The 22,664-nt window shown below is 36.1% G+C and overlaps 1 protein-coding gene across 1 annotated transcript in view; it reads right to left on the bottom strand.

Moving 5' to 3' along the window:
- The window catches only part of DPYD (dihydropyrimidine dehydrogenase), an 828,315-nt gene that overhangs the window by 483,431 nt on the left and 322,220 nt on the right, over window positions 1-22,664 (bottom strand). The window contains exons 9-10 of the mRNA XM_012801700.2: window positions 9,596-9,703; window positions 7,711-7,880 (exon numbers count right to left, since the gene is read on the bottom strand). Of these exons, the coding sequence (XP_012657154.1) occupies window positions 7,711-7,880; window positions 9,596-9,703 (278 nt within the window). The remainder of the gene's footprint in view (window positions 1-7,710; window positions 7,881-9,595; window positions 9,704-22,664) is intronic.

Here is a 22,664-nt window from a genome sequence, read left to right as displayed (position 1 = left end):
GGGGCAGAACTAAAAAAGCCTTCAAAGAGACAATGGCATTCGAAGCCCAATTTAAAGAATGAGTTCACCTTTTTAAAAGAAAAAAAAATCACTTAAAAAATATTGACAATTCTTTGTTTTTATACAATTCATGTTTATATTTTTGTTATTTCCATAATATATATATGCTGACTAAGATGTGTATGTTATACAAACTGCTTTTTAATATTTTCATTTTATAAGACTAGAAGACATTGGAAAGCTGAATATTACTGAAGGGAGGGGGGCTTCTAACTTTCACGAGGAAGTTAATGGATCAGAGCATGATGATCTCACCCTACTTCAGGCTACCACCAGGCAGTGATCAAAATGAAATTTAATCTCTCTGTGACTTCTCACCAAAGCAAGGACTATCAAAAGCATCAAAGTGCAGCTTTCCACATTCACAGGCAGAATATGCCTCCTCTCTTTCTAAAGAGCTGAGACAGAAGGACAGGGCTTAATCCATGGCTCCTCCCCCCAAAAAGGATGACAAGGTTTACTTTGTGTGAGGACACTTGCAAAGGTCAGCAAACTAGCAAAGTAGTACAGGCTGATAGTAAGAAATATGTCATCTACACTGAATGAGTGCAAGGGGCAAAGTCTAACCTAATAGCACCACTGTCCATGTAGGAATTCACCACAGGTGGTTATCACTAGGCTAAAACTGGAAAAGAGGACCAAAAAATACTTAAATGGAAAGCCAATCTCACCAAAGGGAAAGGAAAAAGCCAAATGTAAGGCAGAGACAATTGAGAAGATGCAGGAATAAAGTAGTCTAATCTACAGCTCTCATTAACAACTGCTGACTTAAAAAAAATAGAGTAATAACTTATAATTATTTAATAAGGCTTGCGTGTGATGTGCAAGCTGAAAATGTTCATTTTTAATGAATCTGTACCTATTTGTACCTGCATATATAAAGTTCTGTTTATAATATATGTTAAAGAAGATTGGTAAAGCTTTCAAAAGAGTATATAGTTTTCTTCTCTGCAGTTATTACTAATCATCATAATGGAACAACCTCCTTCAGAATTCTGAGACTAGCTAAGCTTTTAAAATATATAATCTTGAAGGGGTCCAAGCGTTGGTTGGCTCCTGTTGAGTCTGCAGTCTGTTCATTTTCCCCTCGCCATCTGAATTATCACATGCAGTGTAGGACTCTGAGAACTTCACCTGTCAGTTTCTTTGATACTCACTTCTTGAATATAGGAGATTCGATCTCACCGAATGACTGGGGATACATTAATTGCAACTGCTCCAAGTATAATATTTATAGATATAGCTAAATTTTCAGTACAGAGTTGACATTCCATACAGAAAAAGAGCCTTCCTGTCCAGATTACACATCATTCACATATCTTTCTCTGAATAGTAAAACTATGTAATTTGGGAAATGGTAAAAAAAAATCGTAAGAAGCACAGAAGTGCAATACTAATTTTATAGATGGGCATACTCAGACTATAATATGTAACCTTGAACCAAGTGCTCCAACTTTTCTTTTTTTTTTTTACTATTCCATTCCACTGTTACATGTTACACTGAATTTTCACAACTGCCAAAGAGATAAACACATACAGATCCTTGGAATGTCATTCCTCTATCATCATAAAGTATTAAAGATATACTTAATATCTTAGTACCAAGAGAGACTCTAACTACCATTAATTAGTTTTTTGTGCCTGGGGGCAAATGTGTGCGTTTACTTATTTTTTTGTTTTCACTTTCTTCAGATCATGCTAACACGTCTCCAATTACTTTCCATGAAGAACACCAACTTGAATTATGTGCAGGTGCCAAAAAGCTACTGCAAGCATCACCCTTACTCAGTCAAATCCACTTTGTCAGCTTAGAGAGATTATTTTCTAAAAATAGTCCCCAGTGCACATTTCTGGTAATTATATAAAAACTAGAGAGAATCAGTTACTGTGGAAATACGCTTGTTTAGCTGCTGCATATACATGATAGAGGTATCAATAGATGCAGCTTTAAGATGACCATTTGATATTAAAACGTCTAAGAGGAGGCCTAGAGGTCATGCCACATGAATGATCTGTTACAGGGTATGCTATGTGATACCAGAGAGATTCCATTAAAAGGCATATTCTTTCCCCAAAAGATATATTATTTCAGAGTTATAGTAACCGATGGAAGAAATTTTTGACTACCAGACCAGGTGATATGATATTGTTGTTTTTCTATTTAAAATAATAAAGTAGTATTAATTATCAAAACAGTTGGCTCTCTGAAGAGCTAAAATATGGGGAAACAGGAAGATTAAAGTTAAATCTTGACAAATAAATAGGAGGAAGCCAAAGGCCACCTGGGAGTAGCAGAGACCTCACAAAACCACAGCAGAAGGAAAGATCTCTTGTGTTTGAGGGCTGTTGGGAAACTGAATAGGTGAACAATAGATGCTTAAAATATTATTTGTGTGTGGGATTGTGTTCTTAAAGTAATTCCACAATAATACTCTTCTCAGTAATAATTAATAAGAACTATAAAGTCCTTCCCCAAACTTATCCTTTAAATTTATCAACTCAAGCCGGTCTGTTGAGTCCTGACCTTCACGCCTCCTTTTAGGGATTCCCCGAAGCATTCTTGCAATTGTATCTGATCTGTCAACAGCTTTTAATACCAGCATTTGGGGGGATTCTGTTATCCTGTGAAATTTAATCTCACCTATTTAAGCTTGCAGAAAGTACTAGAGGGAATTATTAACAGATTTTCCCTCATCTTCTTAGAGGATAGTGCTGAGTGATTGGCTGGTTTCCCTAAGGACACAAGGCTGAGAAGTGCTGGTTTGTCCTTAGATCCCATTCAGCATGTGTGTGAGGCCACCAGGAAGTGGGAAAGATATGGAATCGTAATTACATCAATATGCTGAGGGTGCCTCCGTATGTCCATATCATCACACCTATATTCTTAGCATTAATGCTTTCTAAACTAGGATGGCCAGTGCCTCCACCCGGCAACTGCTAGGGCTCTAATTAGACAGCTGGAAACTATGTCGATGAGATGTTAGGGCAGCGGACCAGCAGCCTTGGCATCACCTGGGAATGTGTTAAAAAATCACATCCTCAGGCCCACTCCAGACCTAGTGAACCAGAAATTCTAGGGATAGGGTCTAGCAATCTGTGTTTAACAAGTCCTCCAGGTGACTTAACACACACTGAAGTGTGAAAACCTCTGCATTAAAGAAACTAGGTGTATTTTTCACTGCAGAATCTATTGGATGGTGGCTCCTGATTTTGTAGATTAAAACATTTTGGGACCCGACCATATTCCTTTTGGTTACTGACTATATAATATACCTGCTTTCAGACAATCCCATGGTAAACATAACTGCCCTTGATCATAATTCATCTTTGTTACTAAAGGATGAGAATATATTGTTCCATATTCCTCACCTTAAAAAAAAAAAACAAAACGAGAATTAGGCTCAGCTCAGTGATGAGGGCACCAGCCATATACACTGAGGTAGGTGGATTCGAACCTGGCCCAAGCCTGCTAAACAACAATGACAAACGCAACAAAAAAATAGCCAGGTGTTGTGGTGCACACCTGTAGTCCCAGCTATGTGGGAGGCTGAGGCAAGAGAATCACTTATGCCCAAGAGTTTGAGGTTGCTGTGAGCTGTGATTTCACAGCACTCTATGGAGGGTGACATATGAGACTCTGTCTCAAAGAAAAAGAACAAAAAAAAAATGAGAATTACACTACACCACTAGATACAAACATTTTGCTAATATGCTAATGGCAAAGGCATTTTATTATTAGACAGATGTTATTTTCAAATTCCTTCCAAAAGTCCAAGTCCATTAAACAATAAACATAACTGAGAAAAACTCTAAATGGCCCTTGTTCCTCAATCTTCCCTGACTTCAAAGAAACCAAGTGTGGCTGAAGTACCTTGTTAAACTATTTTACACTGTACATGAACTTGATGTCCACCCATATATGCATGCTGCTGGTAGACAGCACAGGAGAAAGAGGAGGAACACAAGAGAATCAGGTCTGACGCTAAGTTTTTATGGTAGCTAAAACTGCAACCTAGAGCATAATCTCTCAAAATCCAAGTCTTGCAGTAGATATATGATATTGGATTTATACTCTCCTGACTTTCCAGTTTCTAAAATTCTGGGACCTCTTTTGATGTACACAACACCAAGTATCTGCCAATGATGGTTTCATGATTAACACTGGCTCCTCTAAACATGCTGGAGCTCTCTATCCTGAAAAAATGTAAGCCCTGGCCCATGACCAGATTCCGAAATCTTGGCCCACTCTGTTAAATATGACACTTTTTATTCATTCTCTCACGTTGAGGAATTTTACCTAAACTACCCAGTGAACCCTCAAAGTAAGTGATTGGCTCGTTTAATATAATATTTCTCTATCTTGGAAGGTATTAGCTCCTTTTATGCTAGACGCTCTGGGTGTTGATTCCCTCCGGCAAACATTCACTCCACAGTCTTTTACTAAATACTTCATATGTGGCATCCAATGTCTAGGCAGGAGAAAGATAAAAACACTAAGAGATGATCATGAACTCTGCTCTCATGGAGCTCAACTCAAGTTGTTTTTACGATCACATGAAAAAATGGTTTTCTTGTGAGCTATTACTAAACATTCAAATATTTGTTCTCATAGTTTTAACTGATCCTAGATCCATCTGAGTTTTACTTAGCCCCACTGCAGGCAGGTGACCTGTTATCCCAAGGACCTGTTGCTTTTTCTCAACACTTTGGAAATGAGAGCCTTGCCCACAGAGCTCTGGTCTTTGCCTGAGCAATGCCTTGACTCTGAGCCTTCCCTTCCTATAATGTTATTGCATCCATCTACTCTTCTAAGTAGCTGGTGCCTGGCTTCTCTGCTACCCACCCTTCTCCCCTATAGTCAATTCTCAGTAGAGGAATCATTTTAAATTTAAATCGGAATTTGGTCCTTCTCTGCTCAAAACAGTCCAACAGTTCCTTTCACTGAAAGTAAAAGATAAAGGCCTTCTGAGAGCTTCTTTTGGCCACGTGCTGCCCTTGCTTATTCTGTTATAACTACGCTGATTTTTCCCCCTAATCCCAGAAGTTAGAGAGACTTCTTTAATCAAAGTGGCCAGAATTTTTTTTTCCCCCTGCATGCCTATTTTATCAATTTCTTTATCTTCTATGATAAAAAGAAATGCCTCATCAACATCTCTAGAGAAACACAAATCAAAACCACCATGAGATATCATCTAACTATGATGAAAAAGGCTCATGTTAAGAAGTCCTAAAACAATAGATTTCTTTCTGAGTGGATGCAGAGAGAAAGGGACTCTATACACTGTTGGTGGGACTGCACACTAGTGCACCCTCTATGGAAAATTGCAGGGACATCCCTCAAAGAACTTAGAGTACACCTGCCATTTGACCCAGCCCCACTGTTGGGTATAACCCCAAGGAGAAAGTCATTTTATACACAGGACACTTACACTTGAATGTTTATAATAGCAGCACAATTCCAATTACAAACACATGGAAACAACCCAACTGTCCACCAATACGGGAATGGATGAATAAAATGTGATATGTACATATTATGAAGTATTATTCTGACATAAAAAAAAAAAAGGTAGTACCTGTATGGACAATCTGGAGGGAGCTGGAAGCCATTCTTCTTAGTCAAACATCACAAGAATAGAGAACCAAACATATACACTCAATACTAAATTGGAACTAATCGAACAACACTTAAGTGCACCTACAAGAGTAATCTCAATGAAAATCAAGTTGGGGCAGAGGAGGGTGGAAGGCATGGGAAAATTCATACCTATTGGGTGTAGTGGGTGAGGGGCACACTTACATGTATAACTTTGATTCGATCTACACACAAACAAAATGTATGAAAATAAAATGTGTGCCTCTTAACATTCTGAAATTTAAAAATCCCCCCCCGCCCCCCGCAAAATCACCTCATCAGAAAGACCATACAGAGCCATCCCACTGAAATGTTTAAAATCCTGCCTTCTCTTCCATCATACCTGGACCCCCTCATATACTCCTTAGACTCCTGTATTAACTTTTCACTATAATTCTAGCTATCTTTTACATATTATTCATGTGATTATTTATTTAGTTTTTGAGTGGCTTCTCGAACTAAGTATAAACTCACTGAGGACATAGGAGTCTATCTGATTTGTTTTCACATTTATCCAAATTGCTTGGCACAATGGCTAGTACATAACAGGTGCTCAAGAAATAGACTGAGTGTTCCTACCTCCACCTCTTAAGTAATGATCTAGTCCCAGTGGTTTTGTGCATTGTACTTGGGACGCAAGAAGTGGTGACTATCTATTTGCAGTCACCCTTGCTAATGAAAGATGACTGTGACATAAAATGGGAAGTAAATTAATACTGTCACTTAGGGTCATTTCCCCATTCCAACTCCCATGGAGAATTTTGTAATGAAAAGTTCTCTGACATTGGAATAAGAATAAGATGTAAAATACTTAGCATTTTTCAAGGACTTGTGAGATCTTGTGCTATATCACCAAAGATATGAAGATAAATAAAATTGTCCTTTTTTCTTCCTTTTTTTTACTTTTGTAAGTCACTTAATTCCACTATGGCTGTTTTCTTTTTATTTGCAAAATGATATAATTGCAGTAATTCATGCCTAATTCAGTACTCCTACAGAAAAACTCTTATGTTTACAAGACCACCTTGGATTTTAGCAAAAAGTCTAAAATGGTAGACTAGATGGAGAAAAAGCCCAGAGAATAAAGGTAATATTTGTAATGTAGCCATGAACCAGAGTGACTCTGATATTTTAGTAAGATTAATTTGTAATGTGGTTAATCTACATGTGACAAATTGCCTATTGTCATCAGTTATAATTCTTGCCTAGAATAGAGAGTCCAAACATGTTCAGGCATTCTAAGGCAAGTAAAATTCATAATACTGATTCGAATAAAATGAGTAATTTATCTTTCTATGAAAATGTTTGGTTTATCTCAGAATGAATATCCTTTATAAGGCACTATCTTTCTCTAATAGTATTCAAAGTTGAGAAGTCTGCAGGACATGTAACTACAGACTTCTGATGTCTCACCCAAGAGTAGTTACCAGCCACCTATAAGAATGAAATGATTTCAAATCTGTTAGTTTGAGCAAGTTAACTAACTGCTAATTCTGAATAGTGCTTACATTAGTGCTCTTTTAAAAAATACATGGCAACTCTATTCTATTTGCTCCACAGAAGAATGAATTGACTGTCTCTGTCACAAAGGCATATCTTTGAATGTAGCTTATAAACTTGGTTTATGGAAAACTCCAAATGTGTCTAATTAGTGCATTCTTCTAATACCCATGCGTTTTGTGAAGAGTACCTATTGTTTGGGATATGGTGGGCTTAGCACCCTCCTCCTTACTAGTTCAAAAGAATACATTTCAAAGTTCCTAACCCTGACAGGAAGCACTTGTGCATTGGCAAAGACAATGATCTCATTTTACCCAAATCAGTCTTATAAATTTTCTCTCTTACTTGAAATGTCTGAATTAGAAAAAAATAATAAAACAACTATAGGTAGGCCAGAAATTTTTAAATTTGTATTTGACAATTTTAAGAGCATTCTAATGGTTTCAACATTAACACTTTCATCTCCTAAAATCTGTCGGATCACAACTCCCTATTTTCTGATGGTTCCCTCTTACCTCCTCGGGGACAGCTCTTATATTAACAAAGCCTTTTCTGAAGACGACGAACACGCGGCGGGCTCCACAGCGCAGCGCGGACGTCGCGCAGTCAAAGGCAGTGTCTCCGGCTCCGAGTACAATCACGGTGCCCCGTATGGATGGCAATGGAGAGTGACAGGCACACATTCCTGAATGATGAAAGGAAAACCCCATTTTCAAGTAGAGAAACCATTTCTGCATGACAGCTCAAAAGATACTTGTACTCAAAGCAGTGTAAAATTGCATCTTGCAATTCGCCAGGATGAAGTGTCACTATCAAATTATTCTGCTTCATTGAAAGACAGTTTTATTCCCATTTTAAAAATGTGCTCATATATGTAATTTCATAGTCAGTACCTTTAGCTTCTTTTTTTCCTTCTAGAAGGATCGCTACAACATATTTTGATGGATTTGGGTCACAACAAACTGGAATCAGTAAATTAAAACTCTCGTTGTCAAAGTCCTGATATATATTTTGAACTTAGCACAATTATATTTCTACTCCTTAGAAGAAAAAAAGTGATTCTTATGATCTGTGTTAATAATTTGCAGCATTTCATCAAAATAATGTATATGTTTATACATTACCTTATATAATTTCTAACACAGCTCTGCTATACATTACATTTTATGAACTATGACTATTAATATGCTGAATATGTGGATATTACGCACTTTATGTACGTGAAGAATTTCTGAAAACTATCTTCTTAAAATAGTTAATATAAAACTTCCTTCTTGGTACGACTTTTCTCTGGTTTTGTTTGTAATACTGGTCAGTATAAAAAATACTACTTTCTAAGTGTCTATTTCTCAAGGTCATTTATATTAAGATTGGGAATCCTTAAAAAGCTCTTTATAACAAACCTGAAATACAGGTGTTCTCTGCGTGTTAGAGAGCACTGTATTATCAGACTAAAAAATGCTGCTAAGATGTTTTATTATAATTTTTGGAACAGCACCAAGAATAGAATAGATCTACAATCTCCATAAGTGTAATCACGGTGCTTGGAAGACTTTGTATTTGGAATTAACAATCAGCACCCTGTCATTTTAAAATATGGTGAGTGAGTGAACTATGACCTTCCTCAGAATGGGCTGCAGCCATCACGTTCTCCTGGGGAAAAAGGTAGGCAGGGCCTGCATTTTTCACTTGAAACATCCACAGAGTAATTTAATATGGAAAGTTTCTTAACTTTTTTAAATTTGGGGAAAGAAATGTAAAGTGCTTATCATTTCTACATGTAATTGGATGTAGACATAGCTATAGCTGAGATCTCTTTAAATATATTTAAAGATCAATTATCTGGATTTGAAGAAAATATGACAACTTTTTCATCCCTATAACAATGACATAGTCAAGCTAAAGTATGTGTCAGTATTCACTTCGGGGTGTTCTTGGGTATATAAAGTGATAGGGTATCTATCAAAGTCTTTTACTTTAACTTCATACAATTACCGCTCAAGAAGAGATGTTCAATCTCTCTGCCTGTGTGGACACAAATCATGTAAGATACGTGGTGATTCATCCTGTTTTAGAAGAGTTCTCAGACTGAGAGTCCTACCATTTCTTTTAAAAGCATCTTCCAATGGTTGTTAAGGACTCCCGTACTTTGAAGCAATTTTTCATGATGTAGTTTCGACCTATCTATAAAAATCCTTATGATGATGCTTTATGGGAAGAATGGACAAATAGATTATTTTGACAAATTATTATTTCAGGCTTTTTTTGTGGCTTTACATTGGTATTATTCAAGGATTGATTTGAGATCTGAACAATGTCTCACTGAGCTTGAATTTAATATAAATTTATCATACATAAAACAACAAAAAAACCTTAAGAATAGGAGATAATATTTTATACCTGCTTTACTGCCTTTGGCTACAAGTGGCAAAAAGTCTTTAGATGTATAAAAACCTTGGTCCGGCGTCAGGCCTTGAAAGATGTGGTCTTTATTGGGTTCTGGCAAACCTAATTAACAGAATTTTAAAAAATGCTGTTAGCAGAGGAGGGTCTTTTCCTACTGGATGTTTAAAAAAAAAGAGAAAACTGCAATCTTTGAAATAATGTGGTTTTTAAAAAATCTGTAAGCACATTAATATAAAAATGTATGTAACACAATCTAAAGGTCCTCAGAGTATGATTTTCATATATAATTAGTACCCATAACAAATTACACATCAGTGTATACATACATATAAAGAAACACGGCATGTAAATACAAGCATACACATACATTGACACACATATATAGTATAATGGAAAAATCAGATAGTATTTCTTAATGTCATAAATAAAAATAAGTTTTAGCTGTAGTAAAGTGTGAACTATAAAAAACCCCAAACTAAAAGAAAATAAGGATTCATATGTATCTAATTCTTAAATAAGATCATTCTAAGGAAAAAAAATAGAAGAAAAAGCTTCAAATGGAAAACACTGTATTTTAAGACACTTCAGCCACTTTTACATGTCAAAAATATAACAACTGTATTAAAGGTAAATTATTAACCAAGAAACTATTTTCACAAATAAAATGTCTTTACTAAGCAAAAAGGCTTTAAAGCATCATTAAGGAACATATTAAGTTACAGCAAAGATTGAAGAGTAATAAAAGTCAGGAGGAGAAAAAATATAAACAGCTTATAAGTAATAGCTTATAAGTATAAATAGATTTATAAGCTTATAAATAGCTCATAAAAATATAAATAGTTTATAAATAGCTTAAAAGATATCAACTCCATTAGTAATTAAAGAACTATAAGCCAAAGCAATGAAATATGGTTTCCCTGTTAAAGAGTAAAATACTTAAAAAAAATTTAGCTGTATGCCAAGAGTAGAGAGTAAGTTTGTCATATTCTTTTGGTAGAAATGCACATTGGTGCTCAATTCTCGAAAAGTATCGAGTCTCTCTTAAGAAAACACAAAAGCTCTACTGTACAACAATGATCAACGCACAAAAGAAAAAAAGGATGAAAGAATACTAGAATGCCACTAAATTGATAAATCCCTTTTACCTTAAGAAAGAAAAAGACAACAAAACAAATTGTAACTACTAAAATAAATATTTGAAAAACATGGTATGTGATTATAGTCAAATATAGTGTTAAATGAACCGGGCAGGATTCAAAACTCTGTAAAATTATGATTTAAATTTTGTAGAAATGAATGTATAAACTATGTATCTGAACAGTGATTATATGTAGGGGTAGAATTATGGATATCCTAATTTTTATCATTTCTTATTTTCCGAATTTTCTACAATATGCACGTATCAACTATAAAATTGGAAAGCAATTACCTATTTTGAAAAGAAAAGGAAAGGCAAACAAAATTTGTTTTAAAAAAATAAATGAAGCAAATCCCATCATGATCACGCCATCCAAGGAAAGAGGAGAAATAATTCATCTCAACTTGATCAACGCGGGTGGAAACGTGCAGATTATTTACTCATCCTCCCAACGAGCCCTGCTGAAGGGGTAGGAGTTTATTTTACGGTTAAATGGAAAACAGTAGGTACTTGTCGATGGACCCAGAATACGAACACAGTCCAAGGATGACTTGTGTCAGGTAAGGGAAGGTAAGTGCCGTATCTGATCTGAAAGCTGAGGAGTTTTGTAAATTGTATCTAATCAGCAATAAACTACTGTTGTGTCTTCAAATTAGGCCAAGCAGTTTTTTCCCTGTCCAGCACCCCCTCCAGCTCTTTCTCTAGGTGATTGGCTCATAAGTTATTTGCAGACCCTTTATTTTTATATTTTTAAATAAGTTTCATCATCTAGCATGGTTAGGGAAGTCACTCAACTTAATTTGCTTCTCGTGTAACTGAAGAGACTTTCCTTCGTTTTCTTACAGGGAAGAGTACGCCCCTCTGTACACTGGTAACATAGATGCTACTAAAGAACCATGTGGAGGTTATGTGATGCTTTTAGAAAATCTGGGCAGAGGGCTGGGGTTTGTGAAAGTAACTGAATATGTACTGGAAGACTCTATAATGGCAAAACAGTTTCTCCTGAAAGCTATAAAAAGATGACTGTGGTCAGGCTGCATACCTGATTTGTCAAATCAACATATAAATAAGCTACATATCAACGTTAAGATTGAAATAAGGAGGATCAAATGGCAGGTCTATTTTTAGTTCTCTAAATATTCCTCAGATATCTTTCCAAAAGGAACGTATTAGTTTGCATTCCCACCAGCAGTGTAGAAGTGTTCCCTTTTCTCCACAACCATGCCAGCATCTCTGGTTTTGGGATTTTTGTGATATGGGCTAATCTTACTGGAGTTAGATGATATCTCAAAGTAGTCTTGATTTGCATTTTTCTGATGATTAAGAATGGTGAGCATTTTTTCATATATCTGTAGGCCAAGCACCTATCTTCTTTAGAGAAATTTCTCTTCAAGTCCCTTGACCACCCTGAGATGGGAATCACTCATTCTCTTCTTGCTAATATGTTTAAGTTCTCTATGGATTCTGGTTATTAAACCTTTGTCAGAGACATAGCCTGCAAATATCTTCTCCCATTCTGAGGGCTGTCGGCTTGCTTTACTAACTGTTCAAAAGCCACATTACAACAAAAATACTCGTATCAGAATGTTATTGCACCCCAATTCATAATTGTCAGGTCATGGAAGAAGCCCAAGTGCCCATTGATCCACAAATGGATCAATAAACTGTGGTATATGTACACCGTGGAATACTATGAGCCATAACGAAAGATGGAGACTTTACCTCCTTCATGTTTACATGGATGGAACTGGAAAATGTTCTTCTTAGCAAAGTATCACAAGAATGGAAGAAAAAGTATCCAATGTACACAACCCTATTATGAAACTAATTTATAGCTTTCATATGAAAGCTATAACCTATAGCCTAAGAATATGGGGGGGAGGGAAGGGCGGGTGGGTGGAGGGAGGGTGATTGGAGGGATCACTTCTACGGTTTATCTTACAAGGGTACAAGTGAATCTTTCTAAGAGTAGAATATAAACGTCTTAACACAATAACTAAGAAAATGACATAAAGGCTATGTTAACCAGTTTGAAAAAAAAAGATTTAAATAAGAACTTGTCTTCCATCTCCTCTCACCTTGCTACACCATCGATAAAAACTATGTCCAAGACTACTTCATTTTCATGTTAAAAACAACAAACAGACAAGAAGGGGCACAAGCTGAAGTACTACACCATTCCTGGTAATAGGATAAGACAGAGATAGTATCGGTGGTGGAGAGGAGTTCAAAGATCCTGGCAATAAGGTCTAGACTCTGTTCTTTATCAGCTCCTATTTTGAGCTTTTATGCCACTTGCCATGGTTAAGGCAGAGAGGGAGCTTAACATCTGTAGTTATTTCCTATATCTACTGCTAAAATAACTGTTATCTTTAGAAGTGTAAGGCACTCTTTTCAAAAAAACACCACCAGATTCACCAAGATGACTTTTCTTCTCTTTCAAGGATTGTTTCATAAGAAAAATGCTTTGGAAAAATCTAAATTTCATTTTTTCATGTGGATCAAGATACCGGGAAAGACAACAGAGTTTCCTGTGCTTTCACTCCACTCTGCATTTATCATGATAATGAATTTAACATTGATTGCATCAGATTCTCCCTGTACATGTTCAAGAAGGCACTGGTTGGATGTTCTCACCTAAGGATGCTGGTTTAAGAAGAGGAAAAAAGAACCAGTAGTTAGGCAAGATCCTTATGACTGGATTACCCTGCAGATTACTTAGTCATAGCCCAGGTCGCACACCAGAGTCCCGAGGTCCATGGAGCCCTACTTCCCACCTGGGTAACAGGCCATACTTTATGGCCTACAACGGTGCATCAGAAGCTCTTTTCCAGGGTGCTTTGACAGCCTGCTAAGCAGGATGCTGAGCGCTGATCAGCAGGAGGGCTTTGTCACCAGACAGGCTTTGGTGTGAGTCCTTCCTCTCCCATTTACAAGTTCCTGTGATGGTTAGTTTTAAGTGCCCCGTTGGCTAGGGTACCATAGACAGTTATTCAATCAAATACTCTTCTAGGTATTGCTGTGAAGGCCTTTTGTGAATGTGGTTATTATCTAAAATCACTTGATTTTAAATAAAGGAGATTCCTAAATAAGGGGGTGGCCTTTTTCCAACCAACCAATTAATCAAAGGCCTTATGAACAAAAGTGAGGTTTCCCTGAGGAAGACTAAATTCTGTCTTCAGACTGCAAAATCAGCTCTACCACAGTTTCCAGTCTCCTGGCCTGCCCCACAGAACCTGGCCACCTCGCACCATTATGAATGCCAATTCCTTAAAATAAATTGTCTGTATCTCTATCCGGTTATGTATCCAATCCAAGAACTTCGTTTTTATCAAAAATTGTGACACTGAGCTCCTTTATCTCTGATCTACCACTTTATTTCTAAAAGAAAGATAATTATGTTTCTCTTGTGAATGTAATTTTTTAAAAAATAAAATTAAACATACATGAAAAGAAAGAAAGATAGATACTATTTTTTGTTTACTCTGCAGTTTATCAATTCTTTCAAACTTCACATCTCAGGGCAAGGAAAAAATGAAGCATAAATCAGAGTAAAGTATTAAATCATAGCAAATTTAAATAAAGTTCTACAAAGAAAGAAAAATGGGGCAACTTTAAGTGAAATAAGAAAGAGAAGGAAACTTGCACATTCCCATCTATCAAAGGAAACTTTCCCTCAGAGTAGGTGGCACATTAATAAATAAGGTCTTTGTATACACCAAGATGGTTTCAAAATGACACTGAAATGACTTTTTGATTCACCTTTTAGTGGGAAGAAGGGAGTTTATGAATAAAGAGGAATTAACAAAGTTCAAAAATGAAACAGCTCAGCTTAAAGTGTATATAGTGTTCCTTGGCTTTCAAGAAGGCCAGATAAATTATTCATTTCTCTAGAACAGTAACTTAAATTTTTGGTGTTTCAGCTCAGCATACATTTCTACAAAGGAATGCCTCCTTAAAAATTATTGAAAAATGGTGATTTTCACATGCTCTGAAAGGGAAAGAAATAAGGGGAAAAAATTTGCTTATGTTACAGAAAATTTAATATTTATGGACTACAGGCAGTATTCTAAATGCCTGGTGTATAGGTGATTAGTATATACAGGGTATCCCAAAACTCATCCCTAAAATTGCCATACAGAGAGAAAATGGGGAATTGTAGCAAAATGTACCTTTATTTACAAAATATTCATCAGAAAATTTTATGAAATATTTACAAAATATTCTCTACGTGTTGGAATATTTCTCTTTGTAAAATGTTGTGATGAATATTTTGTAAATTGAGGTAGATTTAGCTACAATTTTTCCCTACATATGATGACCTTAGGGGCGACTTCTGAGACATCCTGCATTATAACTCATTTAATTCTCAAAATAACTCTATGACAGAACTAATGTTATCATTATTCATATGTTAAATATAAAAAAAACTAAGATAATAGAAATTAAATAATTTTGCTGAAGGTCACAGGACAAGTAAGAAGCTGGGCCAATTTCTAACCTCAACAGTCTAGTGATAGAGTCTATGCTTGAACTTGAACATGCTGCATTTTTCATGTATAATCGTATAATCAAGAACCATTATAATGTTCCGTAACCAGTGATGCCTAAACTAATAACCAACATCCATGTATTAAGTTTCACTCCAAGGCAGTATGTGTGCGTGCATGTCTGACACAGCACCTGTCTGCAGCCAGGTCCCAATGTAGTAGCACAGAAAAGATTGGAAGCTTCTCTCAAATGCATTTTTTAATTTGTTTTTAGTTTTGTGATTATTTTCTCAAATACAATTTCTTTCTGAAATGTTTTCCTTTTTAAGTGCATTCCCTTGGTTATCCACTGGTTATTTTTCAGTATTTGGTATTTTTGAAATATGTATCCCTGCTTTCGTTCCAAAGCATCTCCCTCTGGAACAACTACAGAATAAATAACAGCAATAAACTCTTTCTTTGTGCCCATATCAAGTTGTGCACAACTTCAATGAACATTAACCAGATTTAAATATTCTGTGACATGTGATCATCTGATAGGTAAAAATTAGGAAGGGAGCTTTTAAGGCTTAGTCTTCACAGCCGTGGAAGGGCCACGCTTAAGAAGGATTCAGATTCTATAAGGTTTGGTGTGTCTTTTTCCCAGGTCACTTATTCAGAGTTAATGGAAAGGAGCACGCATCTGTGAGATGTCTCTTGTTCTTGCAGTCAACCACGTGCATGACAGCTAAGCCACCATGGGAAAGACAATCATCGGACAGACCGGTCTTTGGAGATAGCCTTCCAAGTCCCACAGGAGTGGAAAAGATAGCACAGACCACTGAGAAACTGCCTTGAGTTCCTGGCAAAAGGCCATGGGCTACAGAAATAGGCAGTGCTCTGGTGTACAGAGCGCGCTGGAGGCACATCAAGGCTTGTTATTTCACACCAAGTACTTTTCCAATAAGAAGATTTTAGTAGACAAATGAAGCCACGCTGGTTATGTCTCCACTCTCAAATTTAGTGGATGAGAACAGCACAATGGAGCTGATGGCAAACATCATAGTTATTCCCACTGAAAGTACTTTTGTTATCTCAGACCTCACATTCTTCTCAGAGAAGAAAGTATACTGTATTATTTCAGTCCTCATTTTCTAACTGTGGGTTAGGGAACGGTGCTGCTCTAGGAAGAGCATTAAAATGTATAAATTAAACATGGATTCATTAAACAAACTCGCACTGAGAGCCATCAGGCGATCTAAGACCACTCTCTTTGTAAAAGACTATTTCAAAAACCTGTGTCTCTGTAAAAGAAAAGTTAAGGTAGCGATTGACTTTATTTTTGTTTATTCCATCTTTCACAATGTCTTCATGCCACCTGACTTATTTCTGTATCTATCTGGAAACAGAGCGAATTGCACACGCGTTAAACCTCTGAAATCAAACTTCCTGCATTAAAATTGTAGTGTTAGCACACCGCATGCTATGCTGACTTTGGCCGAGTAAAGTATATTTTTTATGGACAACAACAGCTTCATCATAGGATTACTGGGAAAACAACGTGAAGAACAGTTACATACTACTCTTTGCAAAGACGTGAAATAAATGTTTCCTCTAATTTTCATTCTCTTTCTTAATGGCTCTGTTTGATAATAAAGTGCTACACTTGAGTGGACATAAATTAAAAGTTCACCTGATTCATGACATGGACAGTTAATGTTATTACACGCTTAAATAAAAGCCACTATCAGACAGGAGGATGGTGTCACGGAGTCCACGACACTTCACGTCTCTGGCAAGAATAGAAGGCTGTGGCCAGAAAGAGTTTTCTAACCTCATTCACTCTACAGGTGACAAGGACATCAAACCACATAGGTGTCACAACCAGGGAAGCCACAAGATAAAGACACTCTACCGTTTAACGTGTCAAAAATCAGAGCAGTAAAACATCAGACAGGACTGACCAAGGAGTCTGAGGAACTGGGTTCCAGTCCCATTATTTCCATTTCTAACTCAACTTAGGTAAAACTGCTTAATACTATGGTTCTCCAATTCCTCGGCTGTAGGAAGAAGAGAAAGGTTTTGTTCTGATGGCTGCAAAGGGTTGTTCAGAAAATTAAATAGAAAAGGGAACATAAAGCACTACGGTGAATCTAAAACTGCATTCAAACATGGGTCATTATTACTGCCTTGGGGGAAATGTGAAAAGCATGGAAAAAAGGTTCACATGACAAAGAGAGTTGTAATAAATACTTACAAGTTCAGAAGATATTGTAATTAATCATAAGATGCCATTTGGAAAGCTATCTATAAGATGTATAAATATATGTATAAAATCATAAAAAATATAACTATGTATACATGTATGTGTATCTACCTGCACTTATATGTTTTAGAAAATAAATTATTTCTGTATTAAATCAAAACAGTTGGGATTATGATATGGAAGTAAAATATTCCTTTCAAGGCCCTAAGCATGCCACAATTCCATGACGGATTATAAAGACTTTCATCTGTCGCTTAAAGGTCACTCGAAGGACTTATATCTTACTTCCAAGGGACAATAGTGCCATATGGGTTATCATTCTAGAACCTATATATTGATTAGAAAGAGAGCAGATCAATGGTGCCCTATTGTGACTCTTTTCTCAATCAAACTCCTGTCTTCTCCCCCGTGCCACTGTAAGTATGTTTAGTTCTGAGGGTTCAGACTAAATTCAGAAAGAAAGGAGTGATTCAATGTAACACATATGAAATTAGATCACCATGCATCACAATAGTATTCATTTCATTGATTTCTCAAATCCCCATTAAACATCTGTCTCCTGTCACTGCCATCTAGTCTTTCTCTCAACGTGACCACACACATTGTGAGTATCACACAATTGGTTCGAGTATAACAAGATTAACACTTTAAAAAAATGTGAATGGTGTCCCATTTCAAACCATAACTTTTCCCTCACACACAGTTATTTTTGTATTTTACAGACACACATATCAGTAATGAAGTCCCGAACCAAGGGGAATACTGAACGTTCTCATATACTTTTTCATAATCTGATAGATACCAAACCAAGGTCCTCTCTTGGTATTTAATTTATAAAACAGTGAAGTCTGAAAAGTGTTACAGAGAGAATAAAGTAACCAAGGATGATGATTCCATCATTACAAATGTATTTCAACTACCTTTTATACTAGATCATATAGCATCATACTAGAACTTACCATCAGATTCCAATTTAGAGTTTGTACAGGCAAGAAAAACCATACATATAAAAACAATGGAATGTATTAACAAGAGCAGTACACATAGGGAATGGACTGAATCTGAGTAGTTAAAATTCCTCTAGAGGATTTCTTTTGAATTGTAATAAAAATTCAGCAATTCCACATAATAAAATCAGAATATGGTTCACCAGGCATTTTTGGTCTCCTAAGTTTTACTTCCTTTATATATTTGGAAAAATAAACAGAGAGATTGTATTTTGATGAATAAAATAAGAGTCTTCTTGGCAAAAAATGGAAAAAGGATCATAGCGTATATTTTATTTTCCTGAAAAATAATTTCTATACTCAGACTTCACATTATCTTTTATTCTAGCTATGGCACATTACACCTAACGCTTTGTACAAGAAAAGAAGTCTTTTTTCATCATTTTGTAATATTTCATCATTTTGGAATTATTCCATCATTTCCATTATTTCATCATTCTGTAACCTTCTTATAACTAGGAGAAGCTATTTTAATAATTAAAATTCAACCTTAACATAAGTACAAGGTCTAGCTAAAAATATTGTTTCTAGAAAAGATATATTAATATAATTTCATGTGTATGTCACAAAACTCTCCCTAGTCCTTTGATTTTGGTATTATTTATTCAAACATGTTTCGTCCCTTGGGCCTTTTTGCCTCTCTATTTCCTTCCCTTCTATTTTTTTTCCATTTTTTTTTTCTCATTTGGCTTCTGCTATAAAACAATTTCCTTAAATTTTAATCCCCACATTGTGAAGTCAGGGTAAGCAAAGAACTCCAACAATTATGCCTCAGGCAAAAGTTTTGTTTTTTTTTTTTTTTTCTTAATGATGGGAGTTCTTAGATGGGGTTAGGAAATGACTCTTTAGGACTGTGTAAGTATACGATATCCCAAAGTAAAGAAATCATTAATAATAAAATACTAAAAAGGAACAGTTATACTACAAAATAAATCTACCAGGCTTACAAAGAAAACAAATTTGCCACAGCCACCTGCTGTGGCGATGAGGCAGTAATCTCAACAGCAGGAAATAAAAAGGGAAGAGAGGAGAAAAATACAAAAGCGCAGACATTAAAAAAGTAATTAAAACACTTATCTCCATCGACATACATAACGAAAAAAACCCTCCATCAGCCACCTAAAAACATACTCTATTGAACTGCACAGCAGGAAGCAGCATTAAAGCTGCCACCATAAACACACATTTTGTAGAAGGAAGAAGACCCCCTTTAAAAATGGAACCGCAAAAGAATTACTAATGTGTTAATCACCAGTAAATGTACCCCACATTCATTGTATTGTAGTAGTGACTTGCTCGAAGGTATTTTTTTAATTGTACTTCTCTCTATATATATTTTTACTCAGATAAATTCTTAAATACAGGCACCGATAACCTTTTTTTTATTTGCAGTCCTTCTAGTGAATTCTAAAATCATATTAGTCTGTATAGGAAAAACTTTCTTTCTGTAACAATTTTTAATGTATCATTCTTTAGATAATGCATTTAAATGGTTTCCTTGAAAGCTAAAGAAATCTTTGCTCTAATACTAGAATGAGACGAACTGAAATGCAATGCAAGAGTTCGGGTCGTAGATTAAAACTGAAATGAAAGTTAATAATCATTTTGAATTACCCAAGTCTGTTCTGGCCTTCACAGCTCTGCAAAATCAAACAATACAAGCATAAGGGGGCCAGAGGCAGGCTTTGCGCCTGTTAGCCATCTCGGCTGCTAGATCTTATTTTCTTTTTTCTCTCTTTTTTTTTTTTAAGACAGTGCCTCAAACTGTTGCCTTGGGTGGGGGGTAGGGTGCCCTGGCACTACAGCTCACAGCAACCTCCAACTCCTGGGCTTAAGCGATTCTCTTGCCTCAGCTTCCCAAGTAGCTGGGACTACAGATGCCTGCCACACACCTGGCTATTTTTTGGTTGGCGTTGTCATTGTTGTTTGGCAGGCCTGGATTCGAACTGCTAGCTCTGGAGTATGTGGCTGGCGCCTTAGCCGCTTGAGCTACAGGCACCGAGCCAACCTTATTTTCTATATCTATGTGCTTCTCACCCTACCTGTAAAACAAGAGAGTCGCTCAGTTCAGAATGAGATCTGGCTAATGACTCTTGACCGTGTTACTTACATAGCTCATCATACTTTTAGCTACAGTTTCCTCATCTTTAAAATGAGAAGAATTATAAAATTGCATCTCCTTATAGAGCTGTTATCTGTATACAGGAGCATAATCTGGCTCTATACTGTGGTAACAATTTAATCTAACAGGTAAAAAGGTAATTCACAAGCACAGATATTGGTCATGCTGCCCTATAATTATTTTATCTTGTGAAGATATTTATGGCTTAGTGTCGTATCACTTTAATTATGCAAATTCCTCTTATACTTTGAATGATACATTTCTGTGAAAATTTATCTTATCTTACTCTAAGCCATGGTTCTCAACCTATGGGTCACGACCCCTTTGTAACAACGAAAATACATTGGGGGGCATTAGGAAGGTTGAGAACTACTGCTGTAAGCCATAACTATAATGTTATAAATTTTCCAAGAAGATACTTATGTCAGTAGATATTTATAAGACATATGTTAGATAGAAATAAAATATTAAATACTTCCATGCTTAAATATATTTGGGATGTATTTAGTATCGCTGACAAGCTACTGAGCAAACAACTTGAAGTTAGAATACTTTTGTAGAAATTTAGAAAACCTCATAAGACAATCACTTCTGAAAGGCGTTCTTGATAAACGAACATGGTCAGCAATTCTAGAAATGTAGGACCTTAGCTGGTTTATCCACAAATAGGTAGATTATCTAGAAACTTTTCCTGAGGTTTTCTGTTAAACTATTAGATACTTGTGCCTTTGTATAACTGTGCATTTTATTATGCATATGTATAGAGGAGCTAAACCTTTCTTTACATTGTCCAAGGAGCCTATGACTCAGAAGTGGCTGAAGAGTCAACATTCTCAGCTCTACAATTAAGTCGATCGCCCTGTGCCATCTCTACATGCCTTTCAAATGTGCAGACTATGGTTATAAATGTCAAAATGCATTGTAACCGTTCATACCCAACAGCCACTAGACACCATTAAATGAACACGAGTTTAGACAAGAATTTGTAAGTCTGGTGTAAGGGAAAGCAACGGTTTTTAACATCAGACATAACTACGTTCATATCTCTACTCCACTACTTCATACTAAGCTGTGTGACACTGCATAGTCAGAGTGATTTAAATTTTAAGTCCTAATCTATCTATAAAACCTGCCTTGAAGACATATTAATTGAGATAATATAGCTCAATAGTAAGATGACTGCTGAGCACAGTGATAGCATATGGAACATAGTCATAAATGATCTTTATGTATTTTTACCTATTAAAAATCCTATTATTCTCATACATTTACATTCCTTGATATGATTGCTTTCTCAACATTTAACACAATTTTATATGTTAAATGTAAATATATGTAAAATGCCATAACAACCACCATAACAGTTAAACTACAGACACTTTCCAAAACTTAGTCCCAACTGAAATTTCCTTAATTATTGTTAATTAACCATATGCAACTTAGCAGGCTTGATGTATAATCATGATATATCTAGTTCTGAAATTCACACTACATTAAAAAAAAATAAAATACAGTTTGGCCAGCTCAACTTTTATTTATGTATTTATTTGTTTGAGGCAGAGTTTCACTTATTAATCCTCGGTAGAGTGCTGTTGTGTCACAGCTCACAGCAAACCTCCAACTCTTTGGGCTTAGGTGATTCTCTTGTCTCAGCCTCCTGAATAGCTGGGACTACAGGCACCCACTATAATGCCCGGCTTTTTTTTTTTTTTTGTGGTTTGTCTGGGGCTGGGTTTGAACCCTCGGTATATGGGGCCGGCGCCTCACCCACTGCCTCCAACTCTTTGGGCTTAGGTGATTCTCTTGTCTCAGCCTCCTGAATAGCTGGGACTACAGGCACCAGCTATAATGCCCGGCTTTTTTTTTTGGTTGCAGTTGTCATCATTGTTGTTTAGCTGGCCTAGGCCAGGTTAGAACCCACCAGCCTGGCATCCTACCCACTGAGCTAAGGGCACCACCTGTTAAATAATTTTCTTTGGAGAAATTCCACTGAGTGGGGTTACAGGGACAAAAGCTATGGACATTTTAATAGTCCTTGCAATAAAAAATTCCTATACTAAT

The sequence above is a fragment of the Otolemur garnettii genome, unplaced genomic scaffold (assembly GCF_000181295.1).
Source record: "Otolemur garnettii isolate 467f Iridium unplaced genomic scaffold, OtoGar3 scaffold00010, whole genome shotgun sequence".
NCBI lineage: Eukaryota > Metazoa > Chordata > Mammalia > Primates > Galagidae > Otolemur > Otolemur garnettii.
This window is presented reverse-complemented; position numbering and strand designations above follow the sequence as displayed.